At 40.7% G+C, this 26,876-nt stretch overlaps 1 protein-coding gene across 1 annotated transcript in view; it reads left to right on the top strand.

The window, feature by feature from the left end:
- The window catches only part of FBN1 (fibrillin 1), a 168,262-nt gene that overhangs the window by 82,112 nt on the left and 59,274 nt on the right, over nt 1-26,876 (top strand). The window contains exons 16-29 of the mRNA XM_081337040.1: nt 2,837-2,959; nt 5,820-5,942; nt 10,324-10,476; nt 12,695-12,748; nt 12,872-12,997; nt 15,252-15,377; nt 16,358-16,477; nt 16,664-16,801; nt 18,272-18,322; nt 20,547-20,672; nt 21,319-21,546; nt 23,117-23,242; nt 24,823-24,951; nt 26,228-26,353. Of these exons, the coding sequence (XP_081193166.1) occupies nt 2,837-2,959; nt 5,820-5,942; nt 10,324-10,476; nt 12,695-12,748; nt 12,872-12,997; nt 15,252-15,377; nt 16,358-16,477; nt 16,664-16,801; nt 18,272-18,322; nt 20,547-20,672; nt 21,319-21,546; nt 23,117-23,242; nt 24,823-24,951; nt 26,228-26,353 (1,749 nt within the window). The remainder of the gene's footprint in view (nt 1-2,836; nt 2,960-5,819; nt 5,943-10,323; nt 10,477-12,694; nt 12,749-12,871; nt 12,998-15,251; nt 15,378-16,357; nt 16,478-16,663; nt 16,802-18,271; nt 18,323-20,546; nt 20,673-21,318; nt 21,547-23,116; nt 23,243-24,822; nt 24,952-26,227; nt 26,354-26,876) is intronic.

The raw sequence follows: 26,876 nt of genomic DNA on the forward strand, positions 1-26,876 counted from the left end.
GGTGTGTTGAAACAATCTGTTCACCAAAATCTCACAACTTCACCAAACCTTTGCATGAATTAGGACAAGAATGTTGAAATCTCACCAAGATTTGGCTACTCCTGTCGGCCATTTTTTTTTAAAAAAAGGATGTACTAATTTGCTCTTACTGTTACACAAAATTGCATCCCAAGGCCTGAGAAACGCTTTTGAACTCCCTACTTTCAAAGAAAAAAAAAAGTTGGTTTATTACATTCTCCCAGTCCTTTAGAGAGGGTCCACCATCTGCTCACATTTAACAAAAATCCAAGTTCTGGTTACAAGCAGCATTTTTTTGGCAGAATATTATCTCAGTGATTCAGCTGTAAGACTGAGCGTGCCAACATTCTTGTTTGGGATAGAGGCACATTTTTAAAAACCCTAAATTACTTTTGCCTGATTTAAAATGTCAGGGGAAAAAAGGGAGAGGTAAGCATGCCCTGTCTAGAGGAGGCATTTCTCAATATTAAGGGGAACATCTCAATTTTAAATATTATTTTAATATCACTATCCTAAAAGTGAGTTGTTACGTTGCTCCTCTTTAACAGAGGCAAATCCTTCAGGAATCCATGCTCCATCCTAGTATGGAGGGAATGGATAAAGGTTTGAATTGCTTTTAGGTATGGGCCTAAATATTTTTTTAATCTGGAAATCTATCCAAGTGTTTCGTTCAAATATCTCCCTCTCATCATCGCCTCAGTAAATCCCATGTCTTAACAGCGATAAAGTCGGTGCGGTTAAAAGAGCTCATCTGTTTTGTGCCCTAAGCAATGCTGCCAAAAACACTCCCAGGCGTCTGAATTGCTTCAGCTTCTGAAGTAATGGTCTGTCCAGATAGTCCTCAAGTTACAAACATTCGTTTAGTGACTGTTCAAAGTGGCACCGGCACCGGAAAAAGCGACTTACGGCCATTTTTCATACCGTGGTCCCGTGATCAAAATTCGGACGCTTGCCAACTGACTCGTATTTATGACGGTTGTCGGGTCCCTGGAGGGAAGGGTGTCACGTGATCCCCTTTTGCGACCTTCTGACAAGCAAAGTCCCTGGGGGAAGCCAGATTCACTTTACAACCGTGTTGCTCACTTAACAACTGTAGAGATTCAATTTATCAACCGAGGCAAGAAAAGGGGCAAAATGAGGCAAAGCTCCCTTAACAGCCATCTTGGTTTACAACAGACATTTTGGGCTCCATTGTGGTTGTAAGCTGAGGACTGCCTATACTTGTCTGTAATGCCCGTCTACAAGCTCAAATTCAGAATTTTCTCTGAATTTGGAAATGCGGCACATTAATTAAACGTGTGCAAGGGCCGTCATATACCTGGCTGCAGATGGGGCCGCTGTCTGCTTCACCCCGGGATTTCTCTGCCAATAAAGGAAAATATTTATTTTATTTATTTTTATTTTATTTTAATCCCATTTATATCCCGCCCTTCTCCAAAGACTCAGGGCGGCTTACAATCTAAAGCACAAATCAACGTGCTTAGCAATAGCCTTCATTCTATGTATATGCCTGCTTATTAGGGCTTTCGCCCCCCCCAGCGGCATTATTACAAAGTCAGCTTAATTGCCCCCAACAATCGGGGTCCTCATTTTACCTACCTGGGAAGGATGGAAGGCTGAGTCAACCTTGAGCCTGGTGGGACTCGAACCTGCACTAATTGCAGGCAGCTGGTGTTACTTAAGGAGGCATTAGCCCACTGCTCCACCAAAGCTCATTTGTAGCTCAGGGTTGAAATGAGGGGTCCTTGGTACTCTCTGAAACTGCTTGTTTTCTTGCAGACGTTTCATGACCCAGACTAGGTAACGTCATCAATGCTAATGGCACTGTACTAAGGACTAGCCCGGATGATGTTAGCTCATTTGGGTAATGACACCGCTGCAAGAAAACCACCAAGCTCAGAGAGCCAGAAGAACTTCTGCATATCCTCCAATATTCTCCTGTGTTAGTTTATCATTGTCCCGGACCAGGACCTTCCGTATCAAAGGCCATCTCTCAATTTGCCCATTTGTTTAGGACCGTGTGAGATATCCTGTTGCGTTTGTGTCTTGCTTTTGGGCATCTGGTTAGTCACAGCTGGGGGGGGGGGAAATACCAACCTTTGGTTTAGTTTACCAGATTTATTTTTACATTCCCATGTTTTTTTTTAAAAAAAACAAACTCAGGGAGGGAACTTGTGTTCCTCCAGATCTTACTGAGGTGTAATTTCTAGCAGTTTCAGACAAAATGATGAGTGGTTCACAATGCTTTGCTTTACTTTAACAACATAAGAAAGCATGCAGATCTGCCGTCTGTCTTCAGTGCTGTGTTTAACAATAGAAAAGTGTTAAGAGATCACTCTTACTGTAAGATAACTGCTAGCCTTTAAAGTATCGGTGTTAATCTGAAAAGTACCTGGTCTGCAAGGAGTTTATCCTTGGAAAGCTGAAGAGTGATTTGTCTGGTCTGGAGAAACTCACTAAATTCAACTAAGCAGTTACTCAGACATCACATACACCCTTGAAACCCAAGCATAAGGGACTATACCTTGTAGAAGAGAACACTTGTAGCTCAGGATTGAAATGTGGAGTCCTTGATGCTTTCTGAGCTGGGTGGTTTCCTTGCAGATATTTCATTATCCGCCTAGGTAGCATCATCACAGCACTGATGAGGTTACCTAGTTGGGTAATGAAATGTCTGCAAGAAAATTAAACTCAGAGAGCACAAAGGAGGCCATAAAAAGGTCTGTATTTGGGGCAGTATTCTATAGGTCACTGGAATAATGTTAACGTTCTTTAACGGTGATGAACTTTTGTTTTGACTGTGTGTTCATTTCTTTAGATATGGATGAATGCAGCATACGAAACATGTGTCTTAATGGTATGTGCATCAATGAAGATGGAAGTTTTAAGTGTATTTGCAAACCTGGTTTCCAGTTAGCCGTCGATGGACGTTACTGCAGAGGTGAGTACTTATCTGCAGACGTTGCAATGGGCAACATATCTGAGATGAAGTGTGCAGTGCAAATATATGATCCGAAACACTCTGCCTCAAACTTGGTATTGTGTTAATACAATTATTAATAAAGGAGAATATTTGTAACTCGGGGTTGACTTGGTACTCTCTGAGCTTGTGAGCAGCACCGATGATGTTACCCAGTTTGGGTAATGAAACATCTGCAAGAAAACAAGCAAGCTCAGAGGAGCACCAAGGACCCCTCATAAGACAGTTATTGTGTTCCATCTTGGAAGAAAACTTGGCTGTTTTAGTGAAAATCATTTCATATGTTCTGGATTTAAGAAACTCCTTGGGAATATCTATTTTGACTACAAAACAGGGTGTTTAGAGGTTCGAGGAGACAGTAAAACAACACACAGTTCATTTGAGAGTTGTATCTTGTGATTGAAGTTTTGAGTCTTTTGAGGTTATTTCTTTACATCCAACTCATCTTCCACACCCCAGGAAAAAGAAATGCGTAAAATTTTGATCTGGCTTATTTGCAAGAAAGGAGAGCCAGATTGGAGATGGAGTTGAAACAGGAAAACTGCGAATTCTGATCTTCCCTTAGGCATGAAAGTTGACTTTGAACTAGTCACTCTCTTTCAACCAGCCTACCTCACAGGGGTCATTGTTGTGTGGAAAGTAGGAGGAGAGAGCATTGTGTTCAGTGCCCTGAAATAAATAAGGACAGGATATAAATCTACTAACCAAATAAACTATGGCCTCACCCATTTTGTATAATTGTTGCATCCACTGCATTATTTGCCAAAAGTATATCATGCCCCTTTGATCATTAAAAATATCCTCTGCTGTAAAATAAGTGATACAATACAATAAACTCTGCTTCAAGGTAACTCTAGATCAGGGGTCTTCAAACGTGGCCCTTTTATGACTTGTGGACTTCAGCTCCCAGAATTCCTCAACCAGGCTCCTGGCTGAGGAATTCTGGGAGTTGAAGTCCACAAGTCATAAAAGGGCCACGTTTGAAGACCCCTGTTTTAGATAATGCATAAGATAGCCCAGGGCTGTCCCAACGATGCTTTGTTTTTCTTTGAAGATATTTTGCTTCTCATCCAAGAAACGTTTTCTGTAGTAGAAGCAAACTGAAGAAGCTTCTTGGATGAGAAGTGAAACTTTTTCAAGGAAAAACAGAGTCCAGTTGCCTTGTGAAAAAGCACCTTTGGGACAACCATGATCAGGATGACTGAGAATCCCCATGGACATATCACCCAGGGGCAGGGGTTTCTTGCAAACCCACTACACTGTTAGATTCAAGCCAGAGACTCCTGCATTTTATCGCTATGCTAGACCATAGCAGAATTTTGTTTCTTATATGCAGAGAGGTAGAAACCTAACCTCTTACATAAGGACAGTGCTGGAAACTGAGATAAGTTCAACAATTTATTCACCTTTTTGGCTTGAACAAGAGGTTGGAGGCTAATATGCCAAAGATACAAGCAATTCAAAGTTTTGAACGAGCAAGACTGAATTGTGTGCCAAACAACACAAGCTAAATGAAACACGGAGGTGTTTTGCTCTCCATTTGCCCTTTTAAGGTTGGGGGGGTGGGGTGGGCAAAAGAAAGAAAAGGCCACACATGCCAAATGTTGTGTATACTGAGGGGAGATGTTAGGATATGATTATATTGTTAAAGGTTACGCATCAACCCACTTGGTATTTTTAAAACATTTCTCTAATCCTCAGTGTTTGGAGAGAGAGAGAAGAGGGAGGAGGAAAAAATGTACAGTTGCCATATCAGGACAAGAAATGAATTTATTTCCTGCTGGGCAGGAGTGTGGCTGTCTGTGTAAAACTGAGCAAGTTAACAAATTCAGAAACACAATTGTGATCAAATAGTTTTCACATTCTCTGGTATGTGCAAAGCCTGAAAAATTGGAGACGGGGAAAGATTGTGGTACTTTATGGGAGAACAGAAATAAATTCACAGACACACAGACACACAGAGACACACAAATATATGCACAGAGCCATCTTTGGAAGATAAATATTTATTGATCTTGCAATAGAAGACAGTATCTATAGCTCAGGGTTGAATCATGGAGTCCTTGCTGTTCTCTGAGTTTGGTTGTTTGCTTGGAGACATTTCATTACCCAACTAGGTAACATCATCAGTGCAACTGAGTGTGGGGTTGACTCTCTGTTTATGTGCAATAGTTTGACTGGACAGTGTTGGTGGCGATGGTTTTTCTCCTTGTTAGTTCCTTGTACCTGTTACTTTTTTCTTGCTGGTTCTGGGTAATTTCATTACTACTGTAATCAAGGAACTGCCAAGGAGAAGAGATTTATATATTTACTTACAGGGCTTACATGCCTCCCCAGTCAAAACTGACTGAGTGGCTTACAGACCATGTTTACATAAGTAAGGTTAAAAGTACAAACTCTAAAGCATAAATAACAACACATACAAAATGCAGTGCTAGAAAAAGAACAGAACAGGACATCCGTTCATCTCCAGGTTACAGGAGGGAGCAGCTCATAACACTCCCACCTCAAGGTTGAATCTCCACTGAATAAACCAGGTTTTGAGGCCTATCTGACATCCAGCAGTTTGATGGCTATCCCGACCTCAAAGAAAGTGCTATTCCAAACAAGGAGTTGAAAAGAAGTGCTTCCAAAGTCCCTTTCTGTACCGGAAGAGGTTCCCTTTTATGAGATCTTACCAAGATAGAGTCCTGGGAGAAAGTAGTGCTGAAGACATCCGCAGAGCATGAACTATTTATTTGCGTACACCGTGAACAAACTACACTCGAGTGAAAACAGATAAACTGTATCTTCAACAAAACGGGCTTTTTCTTTCTGACAGATATTGATGAGTGTGAGACACCAGGAATATGCATGAACGGCCGCTGCGTGAACACCGATGGTTCTTTCAAATGCGAATGCTTTCCTGGCCTCGCTGTGGGGTTGGATGGACGTGTGTGTGTTGGTAAGACAAAGTCGCGGTTGACAGTCACGGTTCAGGGCTTAGCGGTCAGTCTTGCAAAACTCTAGAACCCTATTTCCAAATCTGGTACCTTCCAAATGCATTGGGACTTTTGAGGAGGCAGGATTCTCAGTCAAGGTGGGCTATAAATTCCAGATGTTGATGTTTCAACATGTCTAAAAGGCAGCAGGATACACTAGAACGTCACCCTCTTTTGTACAGATAGTCCTCAACTTACAACAGTCCATTTAGTGACCATTTGAAATTCCAGTGGCATTGAAAAAAGTGACTTATGACCGCTTTTCATTAGAACTGCTGTAGCATCCCCATGGTCACGTAATCAAAATTTGGATGCTTGGCAACTGACTCATGTTTATGACAGTTGCAGAGTCCCGGGGTCATGTGATCACCTTTTGCGACCTCCTGACAACCAATTTCCTGCAAGGGAAATTGGTAAGTTATCGGGTTTTTTTTAACATGGGGACTGCAAGAGATGAGCATGCTTTTCAGAAGATGCTCTTGACTAAATTATTTAATTATTTTGGTTTTCAAATTCTCTATTGCCTTGGTGGAGCAGTGGGCTAATGCCTCCTTAAGTAACACCAGCTGCCTGCAATTAGTGCAGGTTCGAGTCCCACCAGGCTCAAGGTTGACTCAGCCTTCCATCCTTCCGAGGTGGGTAAAATGAGGACCCAGATTGTTGGGGGCAATAAGCTGACTTTGTAATAATGCCGCTTGGGGGGCCCCAAAAGCCCTAATAAGCAGGCATATACATAGAATGAAGGCTATTGCTAAGCACATTTGATTTGTGCTTAGATTGTAAGCCGCCCTGAGTCTTCGGAGAAGGGCGGGATATAAATGGGATTAAAAAAAAAAAGTCAATGGGGAAGCCAGATTCACTTAACAACCGTGTTACTAACTTAGCAACTGCAGTGATTCACTTAACTGCTACAACAAGAAAGGTCATAAAAATGGGGCAAAATTGACAAATGTCTCACTTAACAATGGAAATTTTGGGCTCAGCTTCGGCCGCAAGTCGAAGAATACCTGTAAGGGGTGATCTCAGGTAGAAGGATGTTATTACCAGGATTTGTCTGGAATAATACTTCGTGAGAACTTGATCTTACAAGGAAACTATCACAATCCAGTTTTGACCTAAGGTTGCTTTATTCAAAAAGCACCTGGACTTCCATGGGTTTGTTTCTTTTGAAAATGTTTTGCTTCAGTTCGGAAGAAGCTTCTTGGATGAGAGGGGAAACATTTGCAAAGCAAAAACCCAGAAAGTCCACTTGCCTTTTGGAAAAAAGCGCCTTTGGGACAACCACGACCTGGATGATTGAGAATCTCCATAGACAATGCAGTTTTGAGTTCCTTCTTTTCTGAAGCTGATTCACAATTATTAATGGTGACAGTTGTATCTGCGGCTCACTTTTAGCATTGTATGTTAATAAACATGGACATTTTGGCCCCTTCTGACTGAAAGCATTTAAGGATTGATTTCCTGCCTGAAAAACGTCCAACTTTTTTATTTTAATGTGTTTATCTAATGTTCCTGAGCATAGAGTGCCAATGCATTGACAGAGATGATGAATCCCATTCGCTGTGCAATTGTGTCTTTATGAGAAGCTTCCTCCTTCAACCTCATTTTGAAAGGACTAGAAAGGAAATGACACAACGGGTCAATGAGTAGGAATCCAGCAATTAAAATATTCTCTCTGGTTCTTCCTAATATGGTACAATGCAGAAATGCTGTTGGTGTTCTGAAAAAGGGGAAAAAAAGAATTATCCTTTTAAAAATATAGGAACATGTAGGAAACCATTAATAAAAGGCATGGTACTTCTGATAAGCCTCAACCGCTGTGTACAGATTGTGCTGAGCATTGGTTTGGCTTGCTGCAACTCTGATTCAGATCTCAAACATGTAGAAAGGCAACATAGAATATAATGGGTAGCCAGAATTGTTTGAATCTGCCTTAAAATGGAGTTACTGAATTACGTTCATTCCAAGAGTTATCTATGAATTAGGAATCCAGTCCAAATTCCTGCTTTTAAAATAAATGTAAGATGGCAGGCATGTCTTGGTACATGGAGTGACTTTCCATCAAATTAACATACCTTGGCAAATGGCAACCGATTAACTCTCTTTTGTATTTTTAGCCTTTTGACAGGTTGGCAAAGTAAGGAAGCAGAATTGTTTTACCGAGCAGAGTTGTGAATTGTTCAAGGAAGTCGTAACTCTAGTCAGGTTGAAATATCTGAGGAGAAAGACAAATGGCTTCCGACAGTTTTTCACTTACTTCTGTAGCTGGGACAATCCAAAGTTAGTTACTGTTAGTATCCCCCAGTTTGGATTAATCCTCTTGGAGACATCGATGGCCTCTGGAGAAAAATAAATTTAAAAAAATCACTTACTTGGCAGAAATGGATATTTTCCACCCATGAGAACTGAGTAGCTAAATGTGAAAGAGGAAGGCATTAGTAAACAGTAGAGAGATTAATCCTTTGGGTATGAGCCTTAGACAGTGGTGGGATTCAGATATGGGAACAACCGGTTCTCTGTGTGGACAGCACTTCCGGAAGTCCATTCTGGGCCTGGGCCACAAAAAATTAGCTACCGGTTCTGCTGAAGTGGTGCGAACTGGTTGAATCCCACTACTGGCCTTAGATGGAAGAAAAAAAAAAGATCCAAGGAATCTGGTAAATTGGACGGCTGAAATTTGATGGTGGTCCTTAGGCATTTTTCAAGAAAGCTATTTTTTGGTTGTCAGCATATGACTTGAGGGGCGCACTCCTTGGCACCATTTAAAGATTTCCTCAACTTGCGCTCAGCATCAGGTGTCTGCATGTGCATACAGGTTGTTCTCGACTTACAACCATTTAAATACAGTGGCTTATGAATTATGACTGGTTTTCCCACTTATACCAGTACACCCATGGTGACGTGATCCCTTGGCAACTGACATGTATTTATGATGGTTGCACTGTCTTGGGTCATGTGGTCACTGCTGGTCACCTTTCCAGATTCGCTTGATTCATTTAACCACTGCAGCGATTTGCTTAACAACTGCAGCAAGAAAAAAGTCATAAAACGGGGCAGAATTCTCTTTAAACGACTGCCTTGCTTAGCAATGGAAATATTGGAGTCAAAATACAAGTTCTCTTGGCAGAAGAAAGAATGTGCGAAGGCCTTCTCTGAAGATGACCTCCTTGTCTAGACAGCAGTCTGGAGATTTCGTGGTTCTCCATCCAGCTAGTTTCCGGGACTAGCCTTGTTTAGGTTCTTACATTAATCTAGGTTAGTTAAATGCTGCCACCTGCTGCAGTTTACCAGCATCAGTTCTGTTGAGTTTCTACGGAGATTCTCAGCCATCCAGGTCATAGTTATCCCAAAGGTGCTGTACTTTCTTTGGAAAACTGGAAAAAACAAAGTCCAGTTGCCTCATGGAAAAGCACCTTTGGGATCTGTGGAGTTTCATGAGGAAACCTGGGCTGAATGGCATCAGCGTGCTAGGCCACAAGAGGAATCTGATGGTGCAGTGCAAGGATGGGAAATTAATCTTCAGCCATTAATTTTGGGTTCTGCAGAATTGCTGAACTACAATTTACCTCAGAAGTGCTTTTTTTTCAAAAGGCCACCAGACTTGGTTTTTCCCAGTTGCCTTTTGAGAAGGAAAAAAAAAATAAAGTCCATTGGCCTTTTGAAAAAGCACTTTTGGGAAAACCATGGCCTGGAAGACTGAGAATCTCCATAGGCAATTTACAATTTATGCATAACTGTAGTCGGGAGGGATAATGAAGGTAGGGATTTGATGAGGATGTGAGGACATCTGTCACCCCATTGATTGTCAGGGTTGATTCGGCAATGTCTGAAACGCCACCGTTTCTCCATTCCTGCTTTAGCAGATAAGAAGAGCTTTTTAAAGGTGGCCACCGATTGACTTTTTAAAATTAAAAATGTTTTGAGAAAAATGAAACGGAGGAGGCTATTTGTCTCTCTTGAACAATTCCTGAATCAATGGGAGAAAATGCTGCGGAGATTGTGCGGCCTTGAATCCTGTCATAAATAGCTCCCAGCTTGTCTGTAGTAACTTCAACTGGTCATAATTCAGGAGTTATTTGTAATCATGTAGCTGTGACAATTGAGACCACCAACCTGGCTGTTAACTGAAGAGGTTGCTAAGTGAAACCATGTCTGTGCTTATGATCTTACTTCAGCTTTCCTGAGAAGGTGGGTAAATGTGAGGATTGATTGCAAAGTTGTTTTTTCATCATGGTTGTAACTATGAATGATTGTTAAATGAGACAATCACAAAACCAGAACTATCTGTATTCCTATTGAATGTATTTGACAGCTTTTTTTTTTAAAAAAAAATCTCTCATTCAGATACACATATGCGAAGCACCTGCTATGGGGAATACAGAAGAGGCCAGTGCGTTAAACCATTATCTGGCGCAGTCACTAAGTCTGAATGCTGTTGTGCGAGTACAGATTACGCCTTTGGGGAGCCTTGCCAACCATGTCCTGCACAAAATTCAGGTACAGTGTGATTCACACATCCCCGAGATTTAAATCCCTTATCTGTCATTTGTAAAAGAGGTTCAAAATGCTAGAACAGAATATTCTATATTATCTACCACACAGAGGTGCTAACAATGATTTCATTCAATCTTTTCAGACAACAGAGTTGTCAAAATAGCTAACAAATGCTACACTCTATTTTTTTTTTGAATTTTATTTTGTTCATTGGCAGACACTATAATTATTTTTTCTGCATGTTCTCAGGTTCATCTTGAATTTTGCCTATTTTTTTTTTTACCGTACTTACGATTTTGCCATTTCTTTAAGTAGCCCTTTCTAAAATGTTTCATTCATTCATACATACATACATACATACATACATACATACATATTGAGTAAACTCATATGCTGCCCATATTTCAAGCTGACTTGTCGTGTGAACTTTGTTGCTAACATAAGGACACCTGCCAAACCTGTGATGTGTTTGTTTTATTTGGGGAAAAATTTTGTTATATAATGATAGATTCCTCTAGGACAGGTGTGCAAAAATCTTTACAATGTAGCAGCTGACGATAAAATGGCATCGATGTGCATAAAATATCAGGGATTGTAAATTTCTCATGCCCCTCATGGAGGACAGAAGAAATGGAGCATGATATTATTATGTAAAGTTCTTTAGGGTCACAGAACATGCCAAATGCTGTAAATATTCTCAAATGTATGTTTGCGCATTGGAGATGTAATCAGTTTTCCCCAAACTCCTCTTAAATTGTAATCTCTGCTTAGGAAGGGTTTATTGAAACACCACTGAGGTTTCTTGGCCCAATCTCTCAGAAAAAGAATATTCTGGAATACTGAGTCCAGAAATTGGTGTAATGTGTTTTTTTTAAAGAAAAGGTACCATGAGAAGCCTGTACATGTTTAACCTTTATTTTAACTGGCAGATCTGAGAAGGGGACAGAGAAGATCTCTTGAAGCGAATTAAACTGGCTTTAACCAGTGTGCAAACTTGAAAGAAAGATTGCTACTCTTTGCCATGTTAGTTCAAACAGTCAGAAAGATTCTGGAAAACTATCAGAGCAAGAAAAACCCTGCTGTTATCAGCTCGCCTCTTTTAAAACTGTGCAACTGAGCCGAAGCATTTTGTAAATGCAAATGGCCTTGTGCCACGGACTTCTGTTTTGTATTTGAATTAATTTCACAGAACATTTCCACATGTGGAAGCATTTTTTCCCCCTCCTCTGGGCTGTGTTTTGAGCACCTTTACTGTTGTTTGAGAACGGATGGCAAAATAGAAGACAGCTATCAACTTTTAATTTGGGGGATGGGGTGGGCTGCAAAAAATATATATAGTTTTCTTGTTTTTTTCTTTTCTTTCATAGCTCACGAGAAGGACATTTTCCTGTGGGCAGTTGTGGTGGTCTTCTCTGCACTCTTTGAGTTTTAGTCTTAGTAGAAAAGAATATTTGTAGCTCAGGGTTGAACTGTGTGGTCCTTGGTGCTCTCTGAGCTTGGCTGTTTTCTTGCAGATGTTTCATGACCCAACTAGATAACATCATCAATGCTACAATGCTACCATAGCCTTCATATATTTTTCTGTTGGTTGGATTAATTGGGTAGGTTTCCCCCCCTCCCTCCCATGTTAGCTATGTTTCAGTTTAGATTTCAGACTGGATTACCAGTCTCATTTGCTAAGATGTAAGGAACTATTTTCGTTGTTAATATACAACTGTGTTGCAGCCTGCAATTCTAACACTTTTTTAGTTTTTTTGCAATTTCTGTGAAATGAAAAGTCTTGGTCATTTCAGTTGCTTCTCAACATTTCTGTACATTCATACTAAGCACGCACGTGATATTTTGAGCTTGGCATGATGTTCAGCCCACCTATGATACTGCAGCTTACTGAAGACATGATTGATGTGACTTACTCAATCGTGATTGAAAGAATCATGATTTTGCAGTGTGAACCAGCGCAGTCTTTCTCTAGCCACTACAAATCTTCCAGTCTTAAACCCATAGAAGAGGTAGGAGACGAAGCTGCTTCAAAACAGCGGCTTTTCAACATCTTGAAATTACAAACTTGTGTTTGTGTCTACTTGGCAGCACGTCCTGTTGAGGTCAATGTGTTCCATTATACTCCAAAATCCATCTTGTAGAAGATTGTAGAAACCTCTGTATTTTTTTTAAAAAGTATTCTAAATCTCTTGTCTAATTTTTGTCACTTTTTCTCTTCCAGAGGAATATCACGGTCTTTGTAGCAGTGGGCCAGGAATTACAGCATCAGGAAATGGTAAGCTTGTAAGCTGAATTTCATGCAAAATTGGTCTAAAGGAGTACACAATGAAAAGTTGTCCTAGTTGTTCTGATGAGTTAAAAAATTACATTTTACTGGGTTGTTGTTGTTTTTTTGCAGATATCAATGAATGTGCATTGGACCCTGACATTTGTCCCAATGGAATCTGTGAAAATCTGCGTGGGACATATAAATGCATATGTAATTTTGGATATGAGGTGGATTCAACTGGGAAAGTCTGCTTAGGTATGATGTTTTCTATATGCCTCTTAATGCTTTCCCAGATCGTAGCTCATCATTTTTACATTAGTTTTAACTACAGGTAGTGTTTACCATTTGCTTCCCTGATTTCCGCTTATCCTTTTAATTTTGTTCTCTTCTTCCTGATCCCGTATGCTGCATTTTCTTTGCTATCAGGTTGCTTGATCCTTATTTGTTCGCTGCGCTTAGGAAGGTTATTTTTCCGCACAGTAAGTGCAATGGCTGCCTTTCCTGCCTTGAAGCAGGAAGCATACAACAATTGCAGCGTAATTGTTCTTCTGACTACGGAAAAAAAATTGGAAATCTCCAGCACCACCTACTCATGTCGGCATCCCAATTTTTCTGAAAAATGACACATGAGCATCAGCGAGTGAGGATGTGGCTTACGTTCTTGTAGTGGTTTGATTTGATTTTTGACAATAACAGAAATATGTAATCTGTATCCTTCACATGTGTCAGTCCAACCAAGTAGACTGGACTAAGAAACCAGTGCCCGATAGTTGTGAAATATAGTCCAGAATTGGAACAAGGGGCTTTTTCACAGAGAGCAAAGAGACAACTAGCTTGGAATTTTGGGGGTGCAGGAAGAGAGCGAAGACGGTCTTTCCTTAGTAGTTCACAGGGTTTAATTAATAGTTATACAGATAGTTACTTGAGTTTGAAAAGATTTCTGCCTATAGGCAAACAACCATAAAGAAACTGCTCTGAAGTAACTCTTGGTGTCGCCTTTGGTTCCTTGACCCTAACCTTAATCTTGCCATGTTGTTGTTGTTAGCTGCGAAGTCGTGTCCGATCCATCGCGACCCCATGGACAACGTTCCTCCAGGCCTTCCTGTCCTCTACCATCTTCTGGAGTCCCTTTAAGCTCACGCCTACTGCTTCAGTGACTCCATCCAGCCACCTCATTCTCTGTCGTCTCCTTCTTCCCTTGCCCTCAATCTTTCCCAGCATTAGGCTCTTCTCCAGTGAGTCCTTCCTTCTCATTAGGTGGCCAAAGTATTCGAGTTTTAGCTTCAGGATCTGGCCTTCTAAAGAGCAGTCAGATATACACTATGAACTGCTAAAGATTCTAAGCTACTGTTGTCTCTCTGTCCTCTGTGAAAGAGCCTGTCCCTCTGACTCTGGACTACATTCCACACAATAGGTAGGACTACTTTTATTGTAGCAACGTCTTGCAAATCTGAATGTGTTTTCCCCTTCCTCAGCTGATCTTCACACGAACACGGGAAGGGGTTTATATGAAATGTTTTTAGAAGTTACTACCTTGGCTCAGACTTAGACCTCCCTTTAACTGAACATTGCCTTGGTAGCTGCTCTTCTCCTGTCCTTCAAGGTGGACCATCGGTTGAGAACCACTGGCCAATGGTACGGCCCTGTGCCATGAAAATGTTACATCAGTAAAGAAGAATATTTGTAGCTCAGGGTTGACCTGAGGGGTCCTTGGTGCTCTCTGAGCCTGCTTGTTTTCTTGCAGATGTTTCATTGCCTAACTGGGTAACATCTTCAGTACTAGTCACTAGTTTGGGTAATGAAACATCTGCAAGAAAACAAGCAGGCTCAGAGAGCATCGAGGACCCCTCAAAGTTATATCAGTTTCGAGCTAGACATATTAAGAAAGTTTTGATGTGACTCTTTCTGCACTGGTGACTCAGCTCCTGGATCAAATCTGTTAGAAGGGTTTTATTGCCTTCCAGCAGGCCACATTCATAAAATGTTGCATGCAGACAAAATGTCAGACTTAATGAAATCTGTTCTTAAAATATATATTTACATACTGTCACATAATATAAGGTTCACTGGATCAGTTTTATGAGGGGTTCACACGATACTGCCCTCCCTTTGGAGTTCTGTTGATTTCCCACGACTTCATCTTTTTTTATCTCATTGGAGAAAAATATTCTTAAGAAGAAAAACTCAGATTATCTTCATGACACCTTTGATCTTTCTTGAAATACCCATTTTCCTTGCCATAGGCAGATAGGAGGTTTGGGAACTTGTTGTACAAAGCACAAAAATGGCAGATAGTTTACTTCATTTCCATCGGCTTCGATGTTAACGCAAACTTTTTTTCCTAATACTATATGGAAAAACGTTCCTATCAGTGAGGCCTATTCCTTTTCTTAAATAAAAACTTATTTTACAGCCTCATGTGAAAGAGAGAAACCCCCCCCCCACCATTAGTGGCATTGGAGCATGTTATTTTTCAGACATTGCTGAATTATCTTCATTATCTTTGCAGACATTGATGAATGTGCCGTGAACAGGTTGCTTTGTGACAATGGGCAATGCAGGAACACACCTGGAAGTTTCACTTGTACCTGTCCCAAGGGATTTGTGTATAAACCGGATCTACAAACATGTGAAGGTAATGAAAAAGGTCCATTTCCCCCCCCCCCTCAAAAGTTCTGACTGATTCTAAAGTGGGGGTCAAGTTTATAGGCTACATTTGCTCCCAATAGGATAGTTTAATATTTGTGTAATAGTTAATTCCGTTCACTTTAACTCTGTTCATTTTATGCATACAACATATTCCCTGTTCTAAAGTTTTAACATTGGGGAACTAAAGCACAGGTAGTCCTCAATTTATAACAGTTCATTTAATGACCGTTCAAAGTTACAACGGCACTGGAAAAAGTGACTTATGACCGTTTTTCACATTTATGACCTTTGCAGCATTGCTTTGGTCACACGATTAAAATTCAGATGCTTAGCAACTGTCTCATATTTATGACGGTTGCAGTGTCCAGGGGTCACGTGGTCCCTTTTTGTGACCTTCTGACAATCAATGTCCATGGGGAAACCAGATTCACTTAACAACCATGTTATTAACTTAACAACTGCAGTGATTCACTTAACAAGCATAGCAAGAAAGGTGGTAAATCTCACTTAACAAATGTCCCACTTAAATCTTGGGCTCAATTCTGGTCATAAGTCAAGGACCACCTGTGTAATTTGATCCAGGCACTTTAATCCAGAACCTCGGATGAGTTAAGATAAGTTCATGCAGTTCTCCATTTGCAAGCTGCCCTTCCAATAGGTTGAAGACAGGTGTGTATAGGGTGAGTGGCTTGCGTGGAACCGTAAGTCCTTGCTATTGATTGGATATCACAGGTGAAAGACAAACAATTTCTCCAAGCAGAATGCATGAAGAGCAGGTGCAATCATCTTGCGCCAAACCAAATGCTGGAATTACATATTCTCTGCTGAACAGGAAACATATATTGTTTACAATAGGGGTGAATAGATTATTTTTAAACATATATTATTTTTCAATAATCAAGCAGAGCATTCTCGGCATCTTTGTCCTCCCTCGGGCCACTCACATTCGCTGTTTTGCTCTTCTAGATATTGACGAATGCGAATCCAGCCCCTGTATCAATGGTGTGTGTAAAAATACCCCTGGCTCTTTCGTCTGCGAATGTTCACCCGAAAGTACTTTGGATTCCTCCAAAACCATCTGCATTGGTAATGTATTCCTCTGAGCGTTCCCCTATTTCATCCAGTCCTTAAGAGTGTCGTAATGGCACATTTCACCGGCTGGGTCGTGATGAGGAGGACTGAACTAGCATTCCCCTTTGTACATCGCAACAACTTAAAGTAGCTCCTCGATTCTGCATTCTCTTACAGTGCTGTGTTTGTGTCTTCTAACAGAGACGGTCAAAGGCACTTGTTGGCAGACTATCGTGAATGGGAGATGTGAAATAAATATCAACGGGGCCACGCTGAAATCTCAGTGCTGTTCCTCGCTGGGTGCCGCTTGGGGCAGTCCCTGCATCCCGTGCGAAAAAGGTGAGACCTTTTTGCTGCACTCTTGCGTTCATTTGCTGCATTCTTGCAAAGGTTTATCAGAAAAGAGAGACTTTTCACACTTGCAATCATCATCATCATCATCATCATCTTTATTGATTAGCTCGTGGGCCCTATCAAGGTGCAGCATTCCAAACACACGTTATACTAAAATGCAGTAAAAAAACAATTTAGGATGGAATTAGTTAAAATATAATTTTAAGATAAAATAGAAATAAAATGCAATTTAAAATGAAATTGGGATAAAATACATTTTTAAAATGAAATTAGAATCAAATACGGCAATTTGAGATGTAGATAGATAAAATAGGATAAAATTATATTTCGCTATCACCCCTACAATCTACCCCCAATCAGTCTCACCTGTGCTGATCTCAGCCGAACCATTTTGCTCAGATACTATGCTGCATTAAATGTAATTTTCAAATTCTGGCCATGCATAAGGTAACTTATTTTGATACGGGGGTCCCAATGGGTCAACGTTTCACACTTACAACTGTTGCAGCATCCATCACAAGATCAAAATTCGGACGCTTGGCAACTGGCATGCACTTATGCCGGTTGCAGTGTCCTGGAGTCACTTAATCCCCTTTTGCGAGCTTCTGACAAGCAAAGTCGATGCGGGGAAGCGAGATTAACTCAGCAACTGTGTTACTAATAACTGCAGTGCTTCATTTAACAATGGTGGCTAGAAAGGTCATCAAATGGGGTAAAACAGAAATTTTCGGCTTGAAGACTACCTGTTTTCCAAAGCTTATGCTATTTATTTATGAAATTTCTGCACTGCCCATCTCATTTAAGCGATTCTGGGCAGTGTTCAGCAATATACAGGAAGAAATAATATATAATTGATAGGTAGATTGTGTGCCATGAAGTTGGTGACAATTCTTAGCATCCAGAAAGATAAACATATAGATACATAATTAATATAACTAGAAGAACATGTTTCTTGCCTTGCAAGTGCAGGTAATTTTCACACAATTTTCTTGCAGATTGCATAATAAACCACAGAGAGCTTCCTATTTAAAAAAAAAACAACTTCACCACAGATAATTGTGAATAGTCTTTTTGTTATTACTCCTTTAACTTGTACGCAAGGATATAATGTAGGTATTGCAATTCCATTATAAATGGGAACTATTCCTTTTTAAGTACAGTAGATTTTTTCCAAGAAAACATTCTTAATACTGTTCTGATTATCACTGTTAGAGCAGTGTTCCCCAAACCCCGGGCCGTGGACCAGTACCAGACTGCGGCATGCCAGCAACTGGACCACACAAAACCCCATCTAACACCTCCATATTAGAGTACTTTGTTCCTCTTGTAACCCGTTTCCTTCCTTAATCATTATTAGTTATAATTTATTTGGAAGTGTTCCTGCATAGAAGAGCTGTATCACTTCTTCTCCAATTAAGTTTCTGTTCTAAGTGACATTGTTCTCATTTGCTTTAGATCCAATATGTTCCAAAGGATATTCAAGGATAAGGGGAAATCAGTGTGAAGGTATGTATTCTTGCCTTGGAATATGAAACAGAATAACCCAATGTAGGCAACGGGAGAAAAAAAATTATAATAATTCTGTCCACTTAATAATTGTGTTGAGATTGTTTGCTTTTGAAGCTTTTTTAGAATGGCATTTTACAAAGCTCACTATTTTGATACTGAGAATGTAATGTTTCAAGTACAAAAAAAGGACAACTCAGAAGACGTGGGTTTCAGAAATCCTTTTAAAGACTATACTCATTCTCAGATGCAATTGTACATTTCAGAATTTTGAGAGTGGGTTGTCAAATTTTTTTTAAAAAAAGTACGAAAATGCATGCATTAAAGAGAACGACATAAGAGGAACAAGCATGCATAAAAATACACTATATTTCAGAAAATGTGGTTCGGAAAGGAAACTTGCATACACCCAAAGCATGCTTCACAATAGCTGCAACCCATTTGTGTGTGTGTGCAAAAATTCCCTCTATAGAAGAAAAGCTAAAGATGGGAAAATATGAAACTGAGTCAAATAGAAAGAGACAGAATCGTCCATCTTTATTAACAATTGCATTCCTTTGGTTCTTGAGGGAAAAAGGATGAGCCCCAAATTGCAACATCGCCTTCGGTATTGCAAAATATTCCAAGCGGGGGATGTGTTAAAGTTAACCTTTCTTTCCTAGGGTTGGATGTGTAGATGATTCTGGTTTTCTTCTTCCTTGCGTCCAGATATAACAGCGTCATTGCAGTACATAAAAAGGCGTGAATAGTTGGTGGAGAAAAAGAAAAGCCAAGGGCTCTTGAGATATCCCATAAATATTAGAAAGAAGATCTTCTATCAGAGAAGCAGAAGATTAAGTAGAAAAGCTTGTTGAGGAACTCAGTTGATTAAAAGCAATCTTGTGGAGTTCTTGAAGATCAGATAGGATGCCCTCTTTCCATCAGCGGTGGTTGTCAAAGGAAGTGAAAGGAATGGTGTACACCATGTTTTGAAGGCCTTCCCTCCCTGTTTATCCCTTTCCTCAGCCTGTTTTGGCATCCATCCTTCCATTGTTTTCCTTTACATCAGTCATCTTTGGAAGAGTGCTGATAAGAGTAGTCTACGTTGACTGCAAAGCTTCCAAATGACATCCGTGGTCCTGTCCATTAAGCCCTTTTCCTCAAGCACTTTATACTGTGTTGGGTCGGACTGACTAACACAACCTGACACAGCACAGCTGCCGATGGGTTTGAAAAAAAAAACCAAATGATTCCCATATGTTTTGTTTCAGAAAGAGAGCGAGAGAAGGAACAGCCCATCGCCACCATCACAGCCATGTCCCTAATCACTCTCTCTCTCTCTCTTTTTTTTTATTTTTTGCTTTCCAAGATAATGACCCAATAGCTTGGATCTATTCTATCACGGATTGACTGTACATAACTTATCTACCCCAAGGGAGGAAAAACGGGGCTCCACCTAATCCAGATTGCAAAGGGAAGGCTAAGAACATTTTTTCATTGTTCAGGCATGGAAAGTTATGCTTCCAAGATAGTAGTCCTGGATAACCGTCACAGGCTTTTCAGAATTTTGAAAAGCCAATGGAGTCGTTTCCTATGGGTCGAGGGTGAACAATTTCCCCTCCCCACTGCTGTTTTAAATATGTTTTTCTTAAGCAATTGTGTTAAGAGCCTGGCACTAGCCCTTTTAAATGTCAGATGTTTTTGAAGAGCAAATTTGAATCCTGCAGTTGCACGTTTGTCCCTTATTCCTCTAAAAATGAGGGGTCTGCAATAATTCTCTTATTTGTTTGTTTATTAATAACTTATATGGCTGCCTAATTCACTCTTAGTGACTCTGGGTGGTTTACAAAGATTAAAAGCCCAACAATTTAAAAAAAAACCCAATAACTCCCTCATCCCCTGGTGACAACAATCAAATCATATCTTTGATTGATCACTTTATTTTTTTTTAATCTTTTTCTATCTGCCTGGGGCTACCCTATATGGAGGCAATACCATTTTTCCCCACCATGGGAAACTGAAGTCAGCTCTGTTTGATCACGACTCTGTGCTCGCCGCTAGATTGTGCCCTAAATGTGTAATTTTGCTTTTGCTTTTGCTTCTGAATGTAGTTGGTTAACCATGTCAAAAATCGTAATTAGAGGTAGGCTTCTCCCATTTGAGAAAAAAATGGTACGAGGGCGGTATTGGATCCCTCTGTATCTTTACTGATATTTTAAACTTTTCTTTTTCAATATGTGCGCAGATGTGAATGAGTGTGTAGTGTTTCCAGGCGTGTGCACCAATGGCCAGTGTGTCAACACTATGGGATCCTTCATATGTCAGTGTCCCAATGGAATGACCTTGGACGCAACTGGACGGAGATGCATTGGTAAGCCTTCCAGGCTCTAATAAGATTCAATCAAACCCACTCATTCATGGTTTCATGTGACGGTTGGTCTCTTCCATAAACCAAGGGTTACTCCTTCTTCAGAAACTTCTGCTGTCCACCATATGAGAGAACGCTAAAAACAGATTCCCCCTCTCAGTTCTCTGATTTCAGTTCCCTGCCTTTGGAGAGAGGAAAATGTTTACCATGAGGGATGACTGTACTTAAGTCTTCCGGCGATGGCTTGTTAAGTCTTGTGAAAGCTGGTTCTGATATATTTGTTTGCCTAATCTTTAAAGCCATTGGCAGTTGGGATGGCCAGCTAGACATGACCTAAGAAGATACTATCTTTATCTACAGCAAAATGATAAGGATTCCCAAATAAAACAGTTAACAGATGTGGCGGCAAAGGAAACTCTTGTTATTATTCACCCAGCACTTTGCAATGCTCTAATTTAAACGAGCTTACGATTTGAAAGATGGATATTTCTGCTTTGATTTTCTGCTTAGAACTTAAACATGTAAAACAACATGATCAAATTACAAAAGATGGGGAGTTTCAAGGTTTTCCAGGTGGTGGGGTATCTCTGTTCCTTTGCTCTACCCCTTTTCTCTGCTGGATTGCTAAATAACCCCACGTCCCCAACAGATATTCGCTTGGAGAGCTGCTATCTGAAACACGATGATGAAGACTGCACTGCACCCATCGGAGGGAGACACCGTCTGGACTCTTGTTGCTGTTCTGTTGGGGCCGCTTGGGGACCTGATTGTGATGAATGTCCCATAAGGGCCTCTCCTGAATATGAAGCCCTTTGCCCACGAGGACCAGGATTTTCCACCAGGGGAGAAATTATAAATGGGAAGCCTTTCTATAAAGGTGAGACAAAATGGCTGCTCCTGCAAAGAAGATTTCCGGTGAATGTATTTGTTTCGTTTCTCCCGTCTTCCTTTGAGGCAAATTTTCAGGGCAACCCCTCCGATGTCGTTGGGTTTGCATAAATCTGGACAGGAAGGCAGCATTCTTGGAATCCCACAGCATAAAGATGGGGAATTTTCCCTCTTTTATTCCCAGTTCTGAACTGGTGAGTCTTATCCTATTTTCAGTGCAACAGTTGAGGTTGAAGAACCCAAACCATTGGAACCAAGATGTAACATTTATTGAAGGCCCATGTCGTCATGGGTTTCTCCTATTAGAATTGTTGCCTCAGTGTAACGTTCGCTATCAGTAGAGTAATAAAATTGGGACTTGGTTCTCTGCTCCCGAATTCTCACAATCAGTTTCAACTTCCCTAACCTGATAAAAGGGATGGGTAAAGTCTACTATTTCAAGAATGAAATTCTGAAGTTCCAAGTTATATTCCAGAATGGAACAGTTAACCCTTCCCTGTCTGTTAACTAATCGGACAATAGAAGAACATTTATAGAACAGGTGTGTCTTTGCCTTGTTCTGTAATCTTCCTGAGGTGTCAGGCTTGGGAGGAGATGCTAGGCATTGACCTAGATGTGTCTTCTCCAAGGAGACGAAAGAAGAACGAAAACTTACTGAAAGGTTCTTGTCTCCTCTGAGTCTGCCAAGGGTGGTCGTAATGGGAATTGGATGGGAATCAGACAAGGGCGAGGACATAACTATGAGTCATACCTTCTTTGAAACCCAAAGGAACAGTTGCCAACATGTAAGGTGCCCCTTGTGATTATTAGTTTTAGCTAAGCCATTCTTATTCGAATGGAATGTTATTCCAGTTAAGACATTGGAAATTGGTGGCTAATAAAACTTCTAAGAATCAGTGATTGCGCCCAGCGCAGATGTTCCTCTCGTTGAATTATCTCATTTGACTAAGCATTTATGAATCACTAATAGAAGCAGGGTGGGACATAATCTGAAGAAATTGCAGAGGTAAGATAAAGAAAGCAAAACAAATACCCAAGCAAAAACAGAAAAAGGACTGAAACACAGCCCTATTCCTATTACATCAAAAGTGAAGTCCATTGTGTTTCATCATTTTATTTCCTACCAAGTATGCTTAGGATAGCAACTTACATTTCTAACCCTTGTGTTGCTTGATTAATGCAAGCTAAGTGCTGGTTGGGAAGAAATTACTCAGGATGGTTCTCCTTTTGATCAAAGACTAAGAACATTGAATCTATTTCTACAAGAGAAAATTAGAAGTAATCTACTGCCCTAGTAGATGGGGAAAAATTCACTTAACAATTGTCTCACTTAGCCACAGAAATTTTGGGCTCAATTGCGGATGTACGTTGAGGACTTCCTGTATAAAATTAATTACCACTCCTCTTCAGATGTCTAGGAGTACTACCTAATGCTCAAACGATGTAGCTTGAATAGTTCACCAACTATAAAACTGCAGCCATTTTATTTATTGTGATTTATGGGTGGTGGTTATATATCCTGGATTTTGTTTTGAAAAATTGCTGTATCTTGGTCTCAGATATCAACGAATGCAAAATGATTCCAAGACTGTGCACCTATGGAAAATGCAGAAACACCATTGGCAGCTTCCGGTGTAAATGCGACAGTGGGTTTGCACTTGATTCTGATGAGAGGAACTGCACAGGTAAATTTCTTGACTTCAGATGATGTTTTGTTTCTTCAGAAATGTTTGCATGCAGCCTCTGGTGAAATAGGTTATCTCCTATTCTGTTTGCCAGTTCATGTTTCTCAGCCAGTGAGTTGCTGAGAAGCGCCACAGCATCCACAACCTTTAAATAGACAGCTAAACTTCCTAACACTGAGGGGAAGAATGACCCCATTATCTCTTTTCTGTCAAACATAGGAAATCAGGAGTCCAGGCAGTTCAAGTGAATATAGTTTTATTGCATGCTAATGTTCTCTACAAGAATCTGAACTATTAATGGCTAAAACAAATTGGTGGTAGATAAGAGTTAATGGAATTCAAGGTGGGCTGGACTTAGGTCTCTTGTGGGTGTGAAGGGACTTGAGTCTGATGATGCATTTGACCCCTCCCTCGGGCTCAGCCTGGTCTTCTACATTTTTACCCCCTTAAAGCAGGAGAGGAATTATCTGAGAATATTTCCAAGTTAACATCCAACTTCCATCACTGAATTAGACAAAAAAAATATTCTTTTAAAAAATCAGGAAGATGACGAGAGAAATAAAGCAAATTGGAGGCTAAGATAAGTTTATAACAGTTATCCCAAAGTATAAACTGTGCTTTCTATTTCCGTGTCAGAACTGTGTGTACAACAGCACGGTAGTCAATGGAATCCAGGAACTATTAAGGATCTCTTATTTATTTGGGTAATTGTGAGGTAGATAGTTAAGGTAGCTTGGGGAAGCCAGATTTTAAAAATAATACGAGGCAGAGTGTGTGACTCTCATATACTTGACATCTTTGGAGATAGTCACACGTGGGTAATGAATACTTGTTCTTAGGCATCAGGGTGAGGTGACAAAGGGATGTGTTGTCTCATTTCCTGGCAGGCACAAGAAACCAGATTTACAGCTCTGTAAATAGGCCAACCTAGCAGTTTGAAAGCACGTAAAAATGCAAGTAGAAAAATAGGGACCGCTACGGTGGGAAGGTAACAGCATTCCATGCGCCTTTGGCGTCTAGTCATGCCAGCCACATGACCACGGAGACGTCCTGGGACAAGCGCTGGCTCTTCAGCTTTGAAACGGAGATGAGCACCAGCCCCTAGAGTTGGAAATGACTAGCACGCATGTGCGGGGGAACCTTTACCTTTACCTTAAATAGGCCAAAGTAGTTTCTTTATTGTTCATCACCTATATTACAAGAATCTCATCAGACTGACTGCATTCTGTTGGGAACCAAAAGATAAGGCTTCACTCATCTGGTCTATGATGTTTTCTTCTCTGGAAAGACTTCATACTGGCATAACTCTTAACGTCCCCCCCCTTTAAGCCTTCCACCACAGATCCAGATTAGGCAGTTTTTACCAGGCCCATAGTCTACCCAAATCTTTCTAGAGACAGTCAAACTTTGCCAAGTACTGGGATGGAGGCTTTTCCTGGAAATAAAAATGGAATAACTGTCTGTTTATATTTGTGCAACTTAGGTTTTTGTTTATTCTCACACTTACCTTTTTTTTAGCCAATGCTTGCCATGTGTATATTAATCGTTGAAATAAGTTTACATTCTTTTTTCTGTTGCAGATATTGATGAATGCCGCATTTCTCCTGATCTGTGTGGCCAAGGAATTTGTGTCAACACTCCCGGAGACTTCCACTGCGAATGCTTTGAGGGCTACGAAAGTGGATTTATGATGATGAAAAACTGCATGGGTATATATTATTTTATGTCATTTTTTTTGCTCTGGGGCTGAATTTTATTTTGTGAGGTCCTTAAAGTCCCAATGACTGTAAAGAAGGGTGGGCGCCTGTCCTCCATTTTTATTGCGACAGCTATAAATAGGAATTGGATGGGGGAGAAGGTTCCCTTTAATATCTACAGTTTTTCTTTCCTGTTTTTTAAGTTGATTGGACACCTAAAAGCTGTACAAAATACTTCTCAAATCTCCCCTAAACTCATCTAGAAAGTATCAGATCGAGGAAAGTTGCGGTAGCCTTTCTAAATTGTGATCATGATGCTCTAAACCAGGGGGGTAGGCAAAACCCGGCTCTTTGATGACTCGTGGACTTCAACTCCCAGAATTCCTGAGCCAGCCATGCTGAGGAGAAATGGAGAGGTTTCCAAGCTGAGCCATGCTGGCTCAGGAATTCTGGGAGTTGAAGTCCACAAGTCATAAAAGAGCCAAGGTTGCCTACCCCTGCTCTAAATTAATGCCATGACATCTGGGATTTCCCCCCCCCATCTTGGAGAAAGATCTACACTTGTGGTAGTAATGGATGAAATAATTCTCCTTTGCTCTGTTTTTTTTGGGGAGATGTTAGTTGCAACAAAGGAGAATATTTGTCGCTCAGGGTTGATGTGAGGGATCCTTGGCGCTCTCTGAGCTCGGTTCTTTTCTTGCAGACGTTTCATTACCCAAACAAGGTAACATCATCACTGCATTGATTATGTTATCTAGTTGGGCAATGAAATATCTGCCAGAAAACAACCAAGCTCAGAGAGACGTTAGTTGTCTGCCCAGATTCCTACCAAAACACATGAAAACCTAAGTCTTGGTTGTGGCTTGGCTCCAGAATTAACTTCCGAATCTGGACAAATCCAGCAGATCTGATCTGACTCAGTCCCTACATCTCAGCGAAATGGGAAACAGCCAGACAAGGAAGACTGGAAGAGGGCAGGAAGTGCAGAAAACCCCCAACCGATAAAAGAGAGGCATACTAGTTATGGGTTTTCTCCTTGGGAGAACAGCCTTTGAGAAGAGAGGTGTTCCCTTGGGGCAGAGAAAAGGAAGGAAACAGCAGCTGGAAGTTGGTTAGAGCAGTTGCTGGCAGAAGAGAAAAGTTGGGGAGGAGGCACAGAGCTCAGAAGAGCACGTAAACACACACACACTCTCACGGCTGAAACTTTAGATCCTAGCACGCTCCCCCCCTCTTCTCCTCTCTCCCTGCATATATTTTTCACAAGCCATTTTTTGTCCTCCTTTTGCAGATATTGATGAATGCGAAAGAAACCCCTTGTTGTGCAGAGGGGGCGTTTGCATCAATACTGAAGGAAGCTACAAGTGCGACTGTCCTCCGGGCCATCAGCTGGCTGCCAACATCTCTGCCTGCATAGGTACGATGACGCTGGGGAGAATATTTCTTCTGCATCCTGGCTGCTTTTTTACAGTTACATCTGAACATCTTGGCATTGGCTGCTGCAAGCCTGTCCTGGCAGTTTCTCAAGAGGTTTTCTTTTTAAACATCCTGAATAAGGCACGGAAAGAATGACTCATCAAAAAACAGGGCAGGCTCCCAAAATTTGGATCTGTTACCTTGCCCTGTGCCAGAAACTAAGTTTAGAGTAATCGTGGATTGCTACAGATTAAAACATTTACACAGGTCAGGCACCCCAGTTTTGTTTAATACCCTGTTTCCCCCAAAATAAGACCTAACCGAAAAATTAGCCCTAGCATGATTTTTCAGGATGCTCGTAATATAAACCCTACCCCCACAATAAACCCCAGTTAAGAATGTCAACCAGACAGATGCATTTAGTACTGGAAAATAAACCCCAGTGTATCTTTTGGAGCAAAAATTAATATAAAATTTAGGTGCTTGGCAACTGACTTGCCCTGATGGCGGTTGCATGTAATGCA

This window comes from Vipera berus, assembly GCF_964194415.1.
Source record: "Vipera berus genome assembly, chromosome: 12".
Taxonomy (NCBI): domain Eukaryota; kingdom Metazoa; phylum Chordata; class Lepidosauria; order Squamata; family Viperidae; genus Vipera; species Vipera berus.